General features: G+C 45.4%; 1 protein-coding gene across 1 annotated transcript; it reads right to left on the bottom strand.

Moving 5' to 3' along the window:
- Positions 1-9,439: 9,439 nt before the first annotated feature.
- Prr13 (proline rich 13) lies at positions 9,440-12,870 on the bottom strand. Its single transcript, XM_032884588.1, has 4 exons — positions 12,784-12,870; positions 12,119-12,157; positions 11,549-11,898; positions 9,440-9,985 (listed from the first exon to the last, which is right to left on the bottom strand). The coding sequence occupies exons 2-4, from the start codon at positions 12,135-12,137 to the stop codon at positions 9,935-9,937; spliced, it is 420 nt and encodes a 139-aa protein (XP_032740479.1). The 5' UTR covers positions 12,138-12,157; positions 12,784-12,870; the 3' UTR covers positions 9,440-9,934.
- Positions 12,871-15,375: the final 2,505 nt, after the last annotated feature.

Here is a 15,375-nt window from a genome sequence, read left to right on the forward strand (position 1 = left end):
GGGCGGGCGGAGGGCGGGCGGGCGGGAGAGGGCGCAGGCTGCGGCTGCTCCGGCTGCTGCCTCTGCTGGTCTGGGAGGGGGACGGGGCGGAGCGGGCCGCTTTCAACCCCGCGCACCCTTCGACCCCGGAAGCGCTAACCGCCCCGGGGGCCGGCGAGTCGACTGCGTCGTCCACACTTTCCCCACGCAATGCGGACCGCCTTCCCGGAGCCTAGAGCGGCTCCTTGGACAGCGTCGGCACCAGCGAGACAGCCCGTAACCAACCGCGAGGTCTGTGATAGAGCGGCAGCGCAGGGGTGCGGAGGATACTAGTGGCCTCTAGCGGGAGAACAGGAAAGCTCAGGCCTAAATACGAAGAAGTGGCCAATGCCATTTGGATCAAGAAAAGATGGGAGGGAGGGAGGAAAAGGAAAATAACAGTTGTCTAAAATAAAAAATGAATGGCCAGACTGAAAGTGTCACACAAACTGCTTACTCTAAAAATAATTCAATTTAGTAAGTACAGAAGAAATGAAAACACTATTTTGCAGCCCAGATACTGAATCAGGCAATAAAAATTATAATAAAGAATTAAAATTTAAAAGAATGTTCTTAATCCAGACAGTGGTGGTGCGCGCCTTTAATTCCAACACTAGAGAGGCAGAGTCAGGCAGATCTCTGCATTCAAGGGCACCCTGGTCAACAGAGTGAGTTCAGGACGGACAGGACTGTACAGAAACTTGTCTTAAAAAAAAAAAAAAAAAAAAAAAGAGGGAGGAGAAAAGTATCATCACACAGATTTTCTAACTGTACAATAAGTAACTTTAAATGCAGAAATCTGACAAGTCACCATCTTAACCAAGCTAAGCAATCAAACTTCACTAATGTATTAGGACAACATTGATAATGTACCTCACTATTATATAAGAAGTATTGTATACTAGACTTCCTGCCCAAGACGGTTAGTCTTTTTATTAGGTCTAATTTGCCATTTACAGGGACAAAGAAATAAACATCAGTACAAAAAAGGATTTCTGTGGCCAAGTACAATGAGTATTGGAAGCCGATGATCCTACCACTGGGGAAGTTAAGGAAGACAATAGTGAATCTCAGGCCACCTTGGAGTGCATAGCAATACCGCTTTATTGTCGTTTGTTTCTCTTTTATTTTTTAAGACATTTTGAAAAGAGTTTTGCATACACCACAAGACAACTATCCTGGTGTCTTTAAAAAGGCAATGAACCTTTTTTAACATTTTGTATGTGTGCATACAAACTGAGTGTGTGCTCGTACACCACAGCAGGCAGGAGGAAGTCAAAGGAGGAGTGAGTTCTCCCTTTCAGCCAAGGGGTTCCTGAAGATGGGACTTGGGACATCAGGCTTGATGGCAAATGTCTTTTCCATCTTACTGGCCTTTGGGACTGGAAAGATGTCTTGATAGTTAAAAGCACCGACTGCTCTTCCACAGAGGTTCAGGGTTCAACCACCAATACCCACATCGGGTCTCCCAATGAATATAACTTCAGTTCCATGGGATACAACGCCCTCTTCTGGATCCCCCAGTCATTTGCACACAAGTGGTGCACATACATACATGACAGACAAAACACATACACATTAAAACAAAATAAATAGGGCTGGAGAGATGGCTCAGCGGTTAAGAGCACTGGCTGCTCTTCCAGAGGTCCTGAGTTCAATTCCCAGCAACCACATGGTGGCTCACAACCGTCTGTAAAGAGATCCGATGCCCTCTTCTGGTGTGTGTGAAGACAGCTACAGTGTACTTATATATAATAAATAAATAAATAAATCTTTAAAAAAAAAAAATAAATAGGTACACCTGTAAGGAGTTGAGGCACATGCAGGTAGAGGCAGGCAGATCTTTCTAAGTCAACCTGGTCTACCTACCAAGTTTCAGGATGTTGAGAGCTAGGTAGTGATGATACTCTCAAAAAAAAAAAAAAAAAAAAAAGAAAAAGAAAACAAAACAAAAAAACAAAACAAAACCAAAAAACTTGCTCTTACAAAGGAGCCAAGTTCAGTTGTAGATGGTTCATAATTCTCTGAAACTTCAACTCTTCTTCAGGCCTCCTAAGGCACCTACACTCGTGGGTACACATAACTACCCTATAGGCACACGCACATAAACAATTTTTTGTTGTTTCTTGAGATAGGGTTTCTCTGGGTAGCCCAAGCTGTACAGGACAACTCACTCTGTAGACCAGGATGAGCTCAAACCCAAAGATCCGAATGCCTCTGCCTCCCAAGTGCTGAGATCAAAGGTATGGGTCACCAATGCCCAGAGAGAGATTCATTTTTCTCGATTTTATGTATGCAGGTGTTTTTGCCTACCGTGTGTGTGGTACCTGTTGTGGTTATAGAATCCGTCAAGTGGAGTCATGTGACATGTGACGACAGGTGGAAAATAAGACTTAAGGACTGCTAATATCTTTCCTTCCACCACCCAGATGAGGAGCTAGGAATTAGGAATGCAAAAATAGAAACCTCATTTGGTGCCATTTGTTGCCAGGTGTCACTGAACACACTTTAATCCTAGTAATCCTAGCACTAAGGAGGCAGAGGCAGGTGGATCTCTTGAGTTCCAGACCAACTTTGTCTTGGACAGGGCTCCTTAAAGAGAACCTGTCTCAAAGAGAGAGAGAAAGAGAGAGAGAGAGAGGGTAAAGAGAGAAAGAGAGAATGAGAAACAGAGAGAGAGACTGCTCTTCCCGGAGTCCTGAGTTCAATTCCCAGCACCCACATGGCTCACAACCATCTGTAATGGGGTTGGGTGTGTCTGAAGACAGCTAAAGTGTACTCGTATACATTAAATAAATAAATAAATCTTTAAAAAAAAAAAAAAACAAACCCCAGAAAAAAGCCAGTTAAGGAACAAGCTTACTCTCAGAACTGGCTGAAAGTTTAATCTCAAGATTTTGCAGGCAGACCAGTAAAGCCAGTGGGACTCCCAACAGCTAGAGTGCTACACATTGTCCACGAGGTCACACATATTGCATAGGGCAAAATAAAAACCAAAGGGTCTTATGAGAGCTGACCAACAGTTACAGCCAACATTGAGGAAGATGAGGACCTATGGGTGGGGGAAGAACCTTGAGCATGCAAGGTCCTGGGTGTAACCCCAGACACAAAACAGGGAGAAAAGGTTGGCAAAATGGCTCAGCTGTCAAGCCTGATGACCTGCATTCAACTGCTGAGTTCCACATGGAACTAACTACCACTAATTATCCCCCATTGGCACACTTGTACCATAGCCTGTGAATGCACACATACAAATAAAATACAATGTAACACAATGTAATTAAGGAGAGGGGCGGACTGAAGAAATGGTTCAGTGGTTAAAAGCATTGGTTGCTCTTCCAGAGTACCTGGTTTGCATCCCCAGCACCCACACATAGGCTCACAATTACCTGTAACTACAGTCCTGGAGGATCAGACTCCCTCCTGCGGACTCTGTGGGCACCAAGCATGCATGCAGGCAAAACATGTTACATAGGAGTGCTCTATCAAATAATAAAATAAAAATTATTTAAAGAGCACATATTGTCACTCTGTGGACTCGGGCTGGCCTCAAAATCTTGAGCGTTGGGATTAAAGACATGCACCACCAATGTCCAGCACAAAATATATCTTTTTTTTTTTTTTTTTTTTTTTTTGTTCTTTTTTTTTTTTCGGAGCTGGGGACCGAACCCAGGGCATTGCGCTTCCTAGGCAAGTGCTCTACCACTGAGCTAAATCCCCAACCCCAAAATATATCTTTAAAGTGAGGGAGATGAGAAAGAGAGAGAGAGAGAAGATGACTCTAATAGCAATATCTGGCTGTGAATCAAGAAATTCTCCAAAGCAGAAATGGGTGAACTTGCCTAGGATCACAAAACAACATATTTACCTACAGAAAGTATTCAAAAATGCCAACGAGCTAAAGATTCCTTCCAGTATTCATAGTTGCTAAAGCTAAACATTTTTTTTTAAGATTTTATTTTCCGGACTGGAGAGATAGCTCAACGGTTAAGAGCACTAGCTAGGGGTTGGGGATTTAGCTCAGTGGTAGGGCGCTTGCCTAGCAAGCGCAAGGCCCTGGGTTCGGTCCCCAGCTCCGGGGGGAAAAAAAAAAGGCACTAGCTGCTCTTCCAGAGGTCCTGAGTTCAAGTCCCAGCAACCACATGGTGGCTCACAACCATCTGTAATGGGACCTGATGCCCTCTTCTGGTGTGTCTGAAGATAGCAACAGTGTAGTATATGTAATAAATATATTTTTTAAAGATTTTCTTTTCCTTTATGTATGTGTTTACCTGTGTCTATATGTTCCCCACATGCCATGTGTCTACAAGACCACCAGAGACTTTGCTATTGTTTTTTTGGCTTTTCTGGGTTTTTTTTCGGTTTGTTTGTTTGTTTGCAACAAGATAGGACAGTCCTGGCTGACTTAGAACCCTTTCTGAGATCGACCTACCTCCTCTGCCTTCAGAGTGCTGGGATTAGAGCTGGAGAGGTGGCTCGGGGGTTAAGAACAATGTCTGCTCTCCCAGAGGTCCTGAGTTCAATGCTCAGCAACCACACGGTGGCTCACGGACCATCTATAATGTAACCAGATGCCCTCTTCTTGCATGCAGATGTACATGCAGATAAAGCACTCCTAAATAAAATAAAGAAATAAATCTTAAGTTTTAAAAAAAAAAAAAAAAAAAAAAGGGGGGGGGTTGGGGATTTAGATCGGTGGTAGAGCGTTGGCAAAGGAGGCAAAAGCCCCCGGGGTGGGAACCAAACCCAAAAAAAAAAAAAAAAAAAAAAAAAACCAAAAAAATAAAATATAAAAAAAAAACAGTGCTGGGCTGGAGATGGCTCAGCAATTAAGAGCACTGACTGCCCTTCCAGAGGTCTTGAGTTCAATTCCCAGCAACCACATGGTGGCTCACAACCATCTGTAATGAGATCTGATGCCCTCTCCTGGTGTGTCTGAGGACAGCGGCAGTGTATATAGAATAAATAAATAAATCTTTAAGAAAAAAAAAAAACAGTGCTGGAATTAAAGGTGTGCGTGTGTCTTGCTATTATCTTCATGTTACACAGTAGATGTAGCAAGATTTACATTAAATATGGACAGGGCTAAGAAACCCATGAGCTCTAAATATACAAGTTTAGAGACTAGAGAGATTAGAAGTTCAATACTTTATAGCTCCAGCTCCAGAGACTGATTCCTATGGCCTCCAAGGGCACTTGAATTCATATGCATTAACACATACACACGCACACACCTTTATCCCAGCACTTGGGAGTCAGAAGCAGTGGATCTCTTCAGTTTGAAGCCAGCCTCATCTACAGAGAGAGTTCTAGGACAGCCAGGGCTATATAATGAATCCCTTGTCTCAAAGGAGGGGGAGGGAGGAGGGGAGGGGGAGGGGGAAGGGGAGGGAGAGGGGAAGGGGAGGAGGAGGAAATAAAGAATAAATGAAATAAATCTTATACAAAGCAAAGCATCCGTGACTGGAGAATTGACTCAGCAGTGAAGAGCACTAACTGTTATTCCAAAGGTCCTGAGTTCAATTCCCAGCAGCCACAAACATCTGTAATGGGATCCGATGCCCTCTTCTGGTGTGTCTGAAAACCATGACAATGTACTCATATACATAAATAAAAATACAATATTTTAAAAAAATCTGAGAACTATCACCTTTGGGAGTATGGATTGGTGCACAGAGGAGGGGTAGCAAACCCAAGGGTTTCAGAAGACAGGCCAGTAGTGGAATTGGGAGGAGCTAAGAGAGATCAGGGAGAGCCAGGATTCGTTTATACTAGGCTCAACCACTACACAGAGCCAGAATTTACATCTTCAGAGATGTCAATGCATGCCAAACTTTCAGCTGAAAATCTAAATCATTAGGCAAGGACTGGCATTTTAATAAGATGGTGGTCCCCCCACAGGCCTCAGATACAGCCAGTGGCTCCCAATGTTTCAACCTCTGTTCACTAAAGTAGTCACTTACACACTAAGACTGGACATAGGCTAAGCAAAGTGCTTAGAGAACCAAAAGTCTGATAGACTAGCTAACACAGCAAGTTGCAAGCCACCTAAGGAGACCCTCTATCTAAAGAAAAGAGAAAGAGAGAGAGAGAGAGAGAGAGAGAGAGAGAGAGAGAGAGAGAAAGGCAGGCAGACAGTGATAGCTCACACCTTTAATCCCAGTCTTGGGGAATCAGAGCAGGTGGAGCTCTGTAAATTTGGGGCCAGCCTGATCCACATAGTGAGTTCTAGGACACCCAGAGCTATATAACAAAGACCTGTCTCAAAACACAAACAAAAAACAGGTCCGAGAATGTATCTCAGCATGTGTGGTTGCCTAACATGCACAAAGACCTAGCTTTATTCACAGAACCAATAATATTTGGATCCTGAAAGCTCACTAGCTAGCCCACCTAGCCAAAATGTTGGACTTCAGGTTCAGTTAGAGATCCTGACTCAAGGGAATAAGGTAGAGAGCAATAGAGGAAGACACCCGAAGTGTCTAGTCTGGCCTCCAAATCTGCACACACACACACACACACATACACACACACACACACACACACACACACACACAGATGGCAGCAGACACACTTGTAATCACAAGCTAGTCCACGTAGGCAACTCCAGATAGCCAAGGAAACATTTTGTGTGTGTGTGTGTGTGTGTGTGTGTGTGTGTGTGTTTGTTTGTGTGTGTGCGTGCGCTAAACTGATTATAGTAGTGTCTTGCATTTAGTTCGGAAACCAAAAAGCTAGAGACAGAGGAGCAGGAGTTAAAGGTCACCCTAGACCTTGTCCCCCCAAAAACACCAACCTTGCATCCAGGCAAGATGGTCTGCACCTGTCACCCCAGTCCTCTGGGCACAGGCCGACATCTGTTTGAGGCCAGCATGGTCTACACAGTGAGTTCAAATTCATCAAAAGCCACATTCTGCAGTCTCTCTCTTAAGCTGCCTATGTGCCAAGGCCATTCTTGGTTGTCACCTTCATTATGTCTGGAATTAACTGACACCCAAGCAGATGGGTACACCTGTGAGGAATTTTTTTTTTTTTCTTAATCAAACCATTTGAAATGGGAAGACCCACTTTTAATCCAGATCTTTTGAGTCAGGAAGATCCATCTTTAATCTGGGCAACACCTCCTAGTGGCAGCTTATATATAAGACAGGGAAGAAAGAAGCTTTTGCTCCTTGCCTGCTTGCTCTGTCAAGCAAAGCCATCCCTTCCCGGGCATTAGAGCCTCCTTGAAGATACCGGTATACACTGAAGACCATCCAGCCTCACAGACTGAACAACTGCTGGATTCTTGTACCTTCTGTTGGTAGATATCCATTGTTGGACTTCGGTCTAGCTGGACCACAGCCTACAAGCCATTCTACTATATCCCATACATATGTATGTATGTACATACACCTTTATGTACAGATTTTTATACATGCAAATATGTGTATTCAAATATATTATTAATTAATTGTATTAATACGCTGTCTTCAGACATAACAGAAGACGGCGTCAAATCCCATTACAGATGGCTTCCAGCCCCAGTGTAGTTGCTGGGAATTGAACTCAGGACCTCTGGAAGAGAGCAGTCAGTGCTCTTAACCACTGAGCTTCCTCTCCAGCCCCCGTATATACTTATATATTATATACTTATATATAATACATATTATATATACATATATTATACTTATATATATACTTATATATTATACATATGTATTTCTATTTACATGTAGATACACCACACACACACACACACACACACACACACACTTCATAAATTCTGTTCCTTTCGAGAACCCTGACTAATACTCTAATAAAATATTTTCAGGGTTGGGGATTTAGCTCAGTGGTAGAGCGCTTGCCTAGGAAGCGCAAGGCCCTGGGTTCGGTCCCCAGCTCCAAAAAAAAAAAAAAAAAAAAAAAAAAAAATTTTCTAAAGCTTAAAAGAAAAAAAAAACCAACCTGGGGTTTGTGAGAATGCCCACCTATCTACCTACATGCACAAGGGCCCAGATTCAGGCCCCAGCACTCTATAAAGTAAGACATACAAGTACACATCAGTAATTCCAGCCCTGAGGGAACACAGAGAGATCAGAGAGCTGCTCATCTTGGCTACATAGTGAGCTTGCGGTCTGGACTACACAGAACCATCAAACTAGTTTGTTGTTGTTGTTTTGTTGTTGTTGAAAATTAAATCCAAGACATGGTTACAGACAAGACAAGCATGCTGCTAACTGAGCCTCCTCAGTTCTGGGCACTGTGGCTTGGCTTTATCATGGCAGCACCTGGGAAGCCGAGGGAAGACTTTACATTCGAGGTCAGCTTGGGCTACACAGCAAGACTCTAAAATTAGGAGGGTGGTGATGGAGAGATGTTTCTGTGTTTAAGAGCACAAGCTGCTCTTCCAAAGGGCCTAGGGTTCAATTTCCAGAGACTCATAATGGTCTGTAACCCCAGTACCAGGAGATCCTCTGCCCTCTTCTGGCGTTTACAGGAACTGCAAGACTAAAAGCACATACATACTAGACCAAACACTTGGACATACATACATGTATATATGTACCTAATTCATCTATTAATCTATCTATCTATTAATCTGTCTGTCTGTCTGTCTACCTATCTTATTCATTAGATCAAGGGCAGAACCCTAAATTGCTCCCTTAAAGTTGAGGAGCAGCCAAGGATTGAAAACCTCTGTAGCGGGTTGGGGATTTAGCTCAGTGGTAGAGCGCTTGCCTAGCATGCGCAAGGCCCTAAGTTCGGTCCCCAGCTCCGGAAAAAAAAAAAAAAAAAAAAAAAGAAAACCTCTGTAGCAGGCTGGGCATGGTGGGTCTATTCCTTTAATCCCAGCTTTGGGAAGCAGAAACAGGTAGATATATCTGTGAGTTGGAAGCTACCCTCATCTACCTATTGAGTTCAGGCTAACCAAGGCTGCATACCAAGACCCCGTCTTGAAGAAAAACCCCTGTAGCAAATGAAACTATCTATATCTGGGAGAGCAGTGTGGATTCAGTCTGTAAAAACCCGAGTCCATTCTGAAGGCTCCTCCCCTCTTAGAATAGCCTGGTGTCCTCCTCGCTGATACACTGACTCCTTACTAAACATGACGGTCCTTCAGGCTGGGCATGTAGCTCCATTGGTAAAGTCCCTGACTAGCAGGCACAGGTCTGAGTTCAAGCCCATAAACAGCGTATGGTGGCTGAAGCTTGTGATCCTAGCACTTCAAAAGTGGAGACATGAGGATCTGTATATCAAAGTCTCACACACACACACACACACACACACACACACACACACACACATATTGAAGTCTAGGTGATGTGAGACTCTCAGAGGAATAAAAAAAGTGACATACTTTAATGTGTATGACCAAGAGTAACGAAACTAGGCCACGGTGTTGAGCCCAGTCAAGGTAATGGCGCAGGTGAGCAGAAGCTGGGAGAGTAGCGTTTATTTGGTCCTCAGAGCCATCTGAGACAACATACTGAACTAAGGAAGAAATTGGGTTCCAAAAGAGCTCATCAAGTAAAGGGACTGCGCTTCCCAGCGGCTCAACAGTTACTGTGATCAGTAAGGCCGGGAATACGGTGGCCACCAAATCACTCTCATGTGTCGCCATTACAAAAGTACAGGTTTCTCATCACAAATTGTCACAAACCCAAGTTACAAAAGAAAAGTGGAAAAGAAAAATCACATGGTGCATATCTTAAAAGACAGTGCCCCACCACCACCTCATAAGCTACGGTAATATCAAGCAGGGAGAAGGTAGCTTTTGCTACCCCTTGGCAGTCATCTTCCCCAACAGCGGGGAGAAGGCACAGGAAGGAGTGGGGCGGGGCGCTAATTTCCCCTCAGTACAAGATGACAGGTGAAGCTTGGTGGGAGACTGGAGCTGGTGAGGCTTGAGGGGAGGAGGCTCCAGGCCCTGTGTTCAGTCAGAGTCACTGCTGGAGGAGGAGGAGGAGGAAGAGGAGGAGGAGTGCTGCAAGGGGAAAGGACACATCATCAGATCCAGATGGCCTCTGGTCACTCCAAGGTCCATTCTTTGGTGCCCCACCCATCCACCCAAGTATCCAGTAGTCAGGAGTCTCGGACCGTCCTGTCCCATAACCAACAAAACCAAGGGTTTCCTTCAGCAGTGAACATACAAGAATGGACTAAATTGTCCTCAGCCATTGCACAGAACTGAACGCATTGCCTTCTGACCAAGTTTATACTTTCCACACCTAGCCAGGGCCAGGAATGAAGAACAAACACAGCATGGGTGTGGGAAGCAGCTGCAACTTTGTAAGTCCCTACTCATTAGCTTAAAGAATGACAAACGAGACTCTCTGCACCTCAGAGAGGGTAGGAACAGCCAGCCACCGTGTGTGTGTGTGTGTGTGTGTGTGTGTGTGTGTGTGTGTGTGTGTGTGTGTGTGTGTGTGTGATGCTATACTTCCAAGTCCAACTAAGGGGAAAAAGTGGGGAAGACGGCAGAGACAGATGGCTGGAGAAACCCCTCACAGACATACCTCCGTCAGCTACCGTAAAAAAACACTTGCTACCAGAATCCTAGCCCTTAAGAGTTTCGTGTTGGGGCTGGAGAGATGGCTCAGCAGTTAAGAGCACTGGCTGCTCTTCCAGAGGTCCTGAGTTCAAATCCCAGCAGCCACATGGTGGCTCACAACCATCTGTAATGCAGATCCAATGCCCTCTTCTGGTGTGTCTGAAGGCAGCCACAGTGTACTCACATACATGAAATAAATAAATAAATCTTAGGGAAAAAAAGTTTAGGCTCTCAGGGTTCTCTCCCTCATTCAGTGTCTCCTTTCCTTCCCCACTCTCCACATCTCTACCTAAGACCCAGAATCAGGAACTAGAGTCCAGATCCACAAGCAAACATTGGGCATAAAAATCTAACTAAAGCTTCAAGATTAGACTGATGCTTTTCCCAAGTCCTCAGGGAAACTCCTTCCCTCACTAACAATAATTAGCGTCCCTGTGGAAGGAAGGGATACAGGTCTTGTGAAGAAAAATGCCCTTTCACCCCAGGCTTAGCAGGAGGCTGCTGAGTCACAGAAGACCCACCCAGGGAATTAACTCAGCACCTGAGAACGCTGAAGGAGATAAAGGAAATCCAGGAACTAGGGTTGGACCGCCACTCCGCAAACTATTATGCGTCATTGCGCTTTGTCAAAGAACTCTTTTGACATTTAGACAACTTTAATGGATGCGTCCAACTTACCAAAAGATACACCTAGGGTGGGTCGAGGCGGGGAGTTACTGGGATAGAGGGAGAGAACGGAGAGGGCTTTTGGCTCTGATATCCGCCCACACTTCACTTTTTCTTTGCAGATGGGAGTGGTCGAATGCCTCAATATTACTAAACTCCTTTCAGGAGGATCCCTTTACGTAAAGGAAAACCACCTGCATCTGCCAAAAGGACAGGATTGCCGTCCTCCTCCCGTGCCCCACAAACCGAGAATGGCCATCCCCAACTCCTGATCACCCCGGTCCCTCTGAAGGGAGCTCCTTCCCCAGCCAGGCTCCAGAGGACACTGACCTTCCCGTGCTTATGATGCTTGTGTGGTTTCTTGTGAGCTTTCTTCATTTTCTTCTTAGTCTTCTTGTCTATCACTATTCCTGGGCCTACCATGCCAGGAGCCGGAGGATTCACGGGGCACATGCCAGGAGCAGCTGGTGGGTACGGGGGAGGGTAGGGACCTGAGGGTTGGTATCCTGGACACCCTGGTTGAGGTACAGGATAAGGAGGTCGACACGGAGGGAAAGCTGGGTTTCCCTGAGGAATTCCGGGAGGACAGGGGCCAGGAGGAAAGGCAGGATTTTGGGATGGTGGGCAGGCAGGATTGGAACCTCCTGGACACACAACTTGGGGTGGATATGGATTTGGCCCTGGAGAAAGAATTGGAGAATAAAGATTAGAACGGTGCAAACCTCTATCAACAAGTAACACAAGTCACCACATTCTTAAGCCCTACGGAAAGGCAGAACTCGGTAGCTAGCAATGGTCCCATGACTTTGTTTTTGCTGGGGGTTGCAGGATACAGAAACATCCCGTTTCGTTGCAAAATGGGCTGGGGCGGGGTCAGAGGAGAGCCCCCCAGGTACTTACCAGCACTAGGATTCCACATGTCCACAAGTTAGCTCAATCCTACGAAGTAAAACAGACAAAAATCTGAAGCTCCCAGGAAGGGAAGCGGATTTTCTAGAGCCCGAGCCCCACCCTACAGTCTCCGCCTTACGAAGGCTCTCACTGATAAAACTACCGCAACCTCCATTTTAAAATGGGCAGCACTCTGGAGGCAGAGGCAAGTCGATCTCTGAGTTAGAGACCAGCCTGGTCTAAAGAGAGTTACAGGACAGCCAGAGCTACCCTGTGTCGAAAACCAAAACAAAACAGAAAAAAGTTTCCTTCCTCTCTCCAGCGCCCTCCTAGCCTACACTAGCGCAGGGTCTAAACCACAGAAACTCTCTTCCTGGGGCCCCTCCCACTTTCACTATCTCACCTGGATGTAGGCGTCTCATTTCCCTCTCCCTAGAAAGGGACCGGAGGCCTTAAGCATCCGTAGTGTGAGAGATAGGACCTAAACCCTAAACTCCCTGCTCGCCCCAGTGGAGAAAAAAAAAAAAAAAAAGGAACCCAAAACGCTAAGATAAGGACAAAACACACACACCGCAAAGAAAGGGCAAAGGGAGTTCCTAGTTCTCAGGTATAAATGGATCCCTGGCCCAGCTAAGAGGAAAGAAGGGAATTTGGGAGGCCAGATGCCCTGTCACCTTCCCAAGATCGCCGGTCCTCTTCCCGTCCTCCTTCCCAGTCTGGGATCACACTTCCTGGTCACCCCTATTCATTCTATGCTTCCGCACCGCCCCGGTGACCTAGATAATTATGTGGTCACTCGGCATGATGATTGGAGAACTGACTTGTCAATCGCTGTGGTCCAAACAAGGAGGAAACGTTTGCGCTAGCCGCCGGGCGGAGCCTTTTGGAAAAAAAGCCTTGCGTTGTGTAATACATAACTGGTGAAATAACAGACACAGCGGAAGTGCTCCTTAGGGCGGGAGCGGGGCAGGGCTAGCTCCAAGCAGAGACCCCGAGCCAACGAGATAAACTCTCAGGTTTTTTTGTTCGTTTAAATTTTAAGATTTTTTTTTTTAATGAGTATGAGTGATTTGCCCCAATGTATGTGCACCAAGTGCCTGCTGAATGACAGCGGAGGTCATCAAACCCCCTGGAGTCAGAGTTGCTGATGAGCAGCCATGTGGATGCTGGGGACTGAACTCAAACACTTCGCATGAGAAGCAAACGCTTTTTAACTGTTGAGCCATCTCTCCAGTCCCTATCATTGCTTTGCGGTTACAGGTCAGTGAGTACATTAGGTGTTTTGTTTGTTTGTTTTAAGGCAGCCTTGTCTGTAACCTAGCACTTGGGAAGTGGAGGAGGAGAATCAGAATTCAAGGGCAATGTTAGCTTCTTAGGGAATTTGAGGCCAGCCAACCCGATATAAGACCTCAGCGAGAGCCCTGTGCTGGTGGCATATGTCTTTAACCCCTGCACTCAGGAGCAGAGGCAGGTGAATCTCTGGGTTTGAGGACAACCTGGTCGACATAGGGAGTTCCAGGACAGCCAGAGCCACACAGAGGAACCCTCTGTTTCCAAAAACAAAAACAACAAAAAAAACAAGACCTCAGAGAACAAAAGGAGGAAGTGCTGCTAAGTCCTAGCCCCAGGTCTCAATGCTGCCAGCTTCTATAACCACAGCCCGTGGTTCTCTTTTGTAGAAAGATAGGTAAGAGAGGGGGTCTCAATGTGTCCAACAGATGCCGTGGTTATAGTCTCATGCCATTGTTCCGGGTGAATAACTTCACTTTTGGTTTTGTTGTTTTGAGACGGAGTCTTCCTGTATGACTCAGGTTGACCTTGGAGGGAAGGCAGTCATCCCTTATCTGCCTCTCTCCCGTGCTAGAATAACAAGAGCAAGCCACAACTCTCAAAAGAGTTTTTTTTTTAAAGGTGAAGATTACAAACTCGTGCTTCAGCACATCTAGTTTTAACAGGTGGAGTTCAAAACACGCGAAGCCAAGAGTCTGCAATGTAGCTATATGCCCAACCCATAAATATCTTTTAAAATATTTTATCTTATGTGTTATGGGGGTTTTGGCTACGTGTATGTCCTGTGCACCATGCGCATGCAGCACCCTCAGGAGCCAGAAGAGGGCACCAGATTCCCCTGAGACTGGAATTATAAATAGTTGTGAGCTGTCTTGTGGGTACTGGGAAGTAAATCTAGGTCTTCTGGAAATGCAGTGGTTGCTCTTAACTGCTAAGCCATCGCTCTAGCCCCCATCAACATCTAATGGTAAAAACCCTTTCATCTGTTACTTAAAAGCCGTGCCACCTCACACACATTCTGCACTTCTGCAATCTTTTAGTTCCCTCCTGTGGATAGGGGACAGAAGGACTGTCATGGAAAACACAAGCCAGCTGAGCAGAACTAGAGTGTAAAGTTTCTCCTGAAAGCAAGATGGCCCAGCAGGTAGCTAGGTAGTAGTGGTACAGGCAGAGCTCTGTGAGTTTGAGGTCAGCCTGGTCTACAGAGCAAGTTCCAGGATGGCCAGATCTACACAGAGAAACCCTGTCTCAAAAACAAAACAACACCCCACAAACAACAAAAGGAAGAGGATGGTGGCAGCCCAGCAGACTGCCACAGACAACCTCAGTTCAACTCCCAGGACCCACAAGATAGGAGAGAACAGTTCCCTGAAAACTGTCCTCTAATGCTCACATACCTGCCATGCTCACACACCTGAGAGACAGGAGGATTTCAAGTTGGGGCCAACCTGGACTACCAGAATACACAGAAATCTAGACTACACAGTAAGAACTTGTTTCCTAACAAGGTAGTGTTTATTTTAGGGAAGGAAGCGTGAAAATAAAGGGATTTACCTATCTATCATGAAAAAGAAAAGAAAGGAAAAAAAGCTACATATAGGAGCCAAGCCTGTAATCCCAGCACTTTGCAGGTAGGATCACGAGTTCAAGGTCATCCTTGACTACACAGGGAGTTTGAAGCCACTCTGGATTACATGAGACCCTGTAGTTGTCTCTGTTCCTCTCTCACCTTACCCCCTCTCTACACTTTATTTTGAGACAGTATTTTACACTTAGCCTAGGATGGCCTCAAGCTTACTGTGTTGCCAAGATGACCACAAACTTTTATAAACATTTAAAACAATTTTTATTAGGTGTGACAACTATTCTTGGTTGTCAACTATGCCTAGAATTAACTAAAATCCAAACATGGGGACACACCTGTGAGGGCTTTTTTTTCTTTGTTTCTTTTACTTCTTTTTTAAGATTTATATTCA

The sequence above is a fragment of the Rattus rattus genome, chromosome 1 (assembly GCF_011064425.1).
Source record: "Rattus rattus isolate New Zealand chromosome 1, Rrattus_CSIRO_v1, whole genome shotgun sequence".
NCBI classification, from domain to species: Eukaryota; Metazoa; Chordata; class Mammalia; order Rodentia; family Muridae; genus Rattus; species Rattus rattus.

Bases quoted from the DNA above. Each gene is read 5' to 3' on its own strand.
- Prr13 (XM_032884588.1), bottom strand. The intron at 9,986-11,548 runs GTCAGTGTCCTC...TTCCCCTTGCAG, and splicing joins AGCATCATAAGCACGGGAAG to CACTCCTCCTCCTCTTCCTC.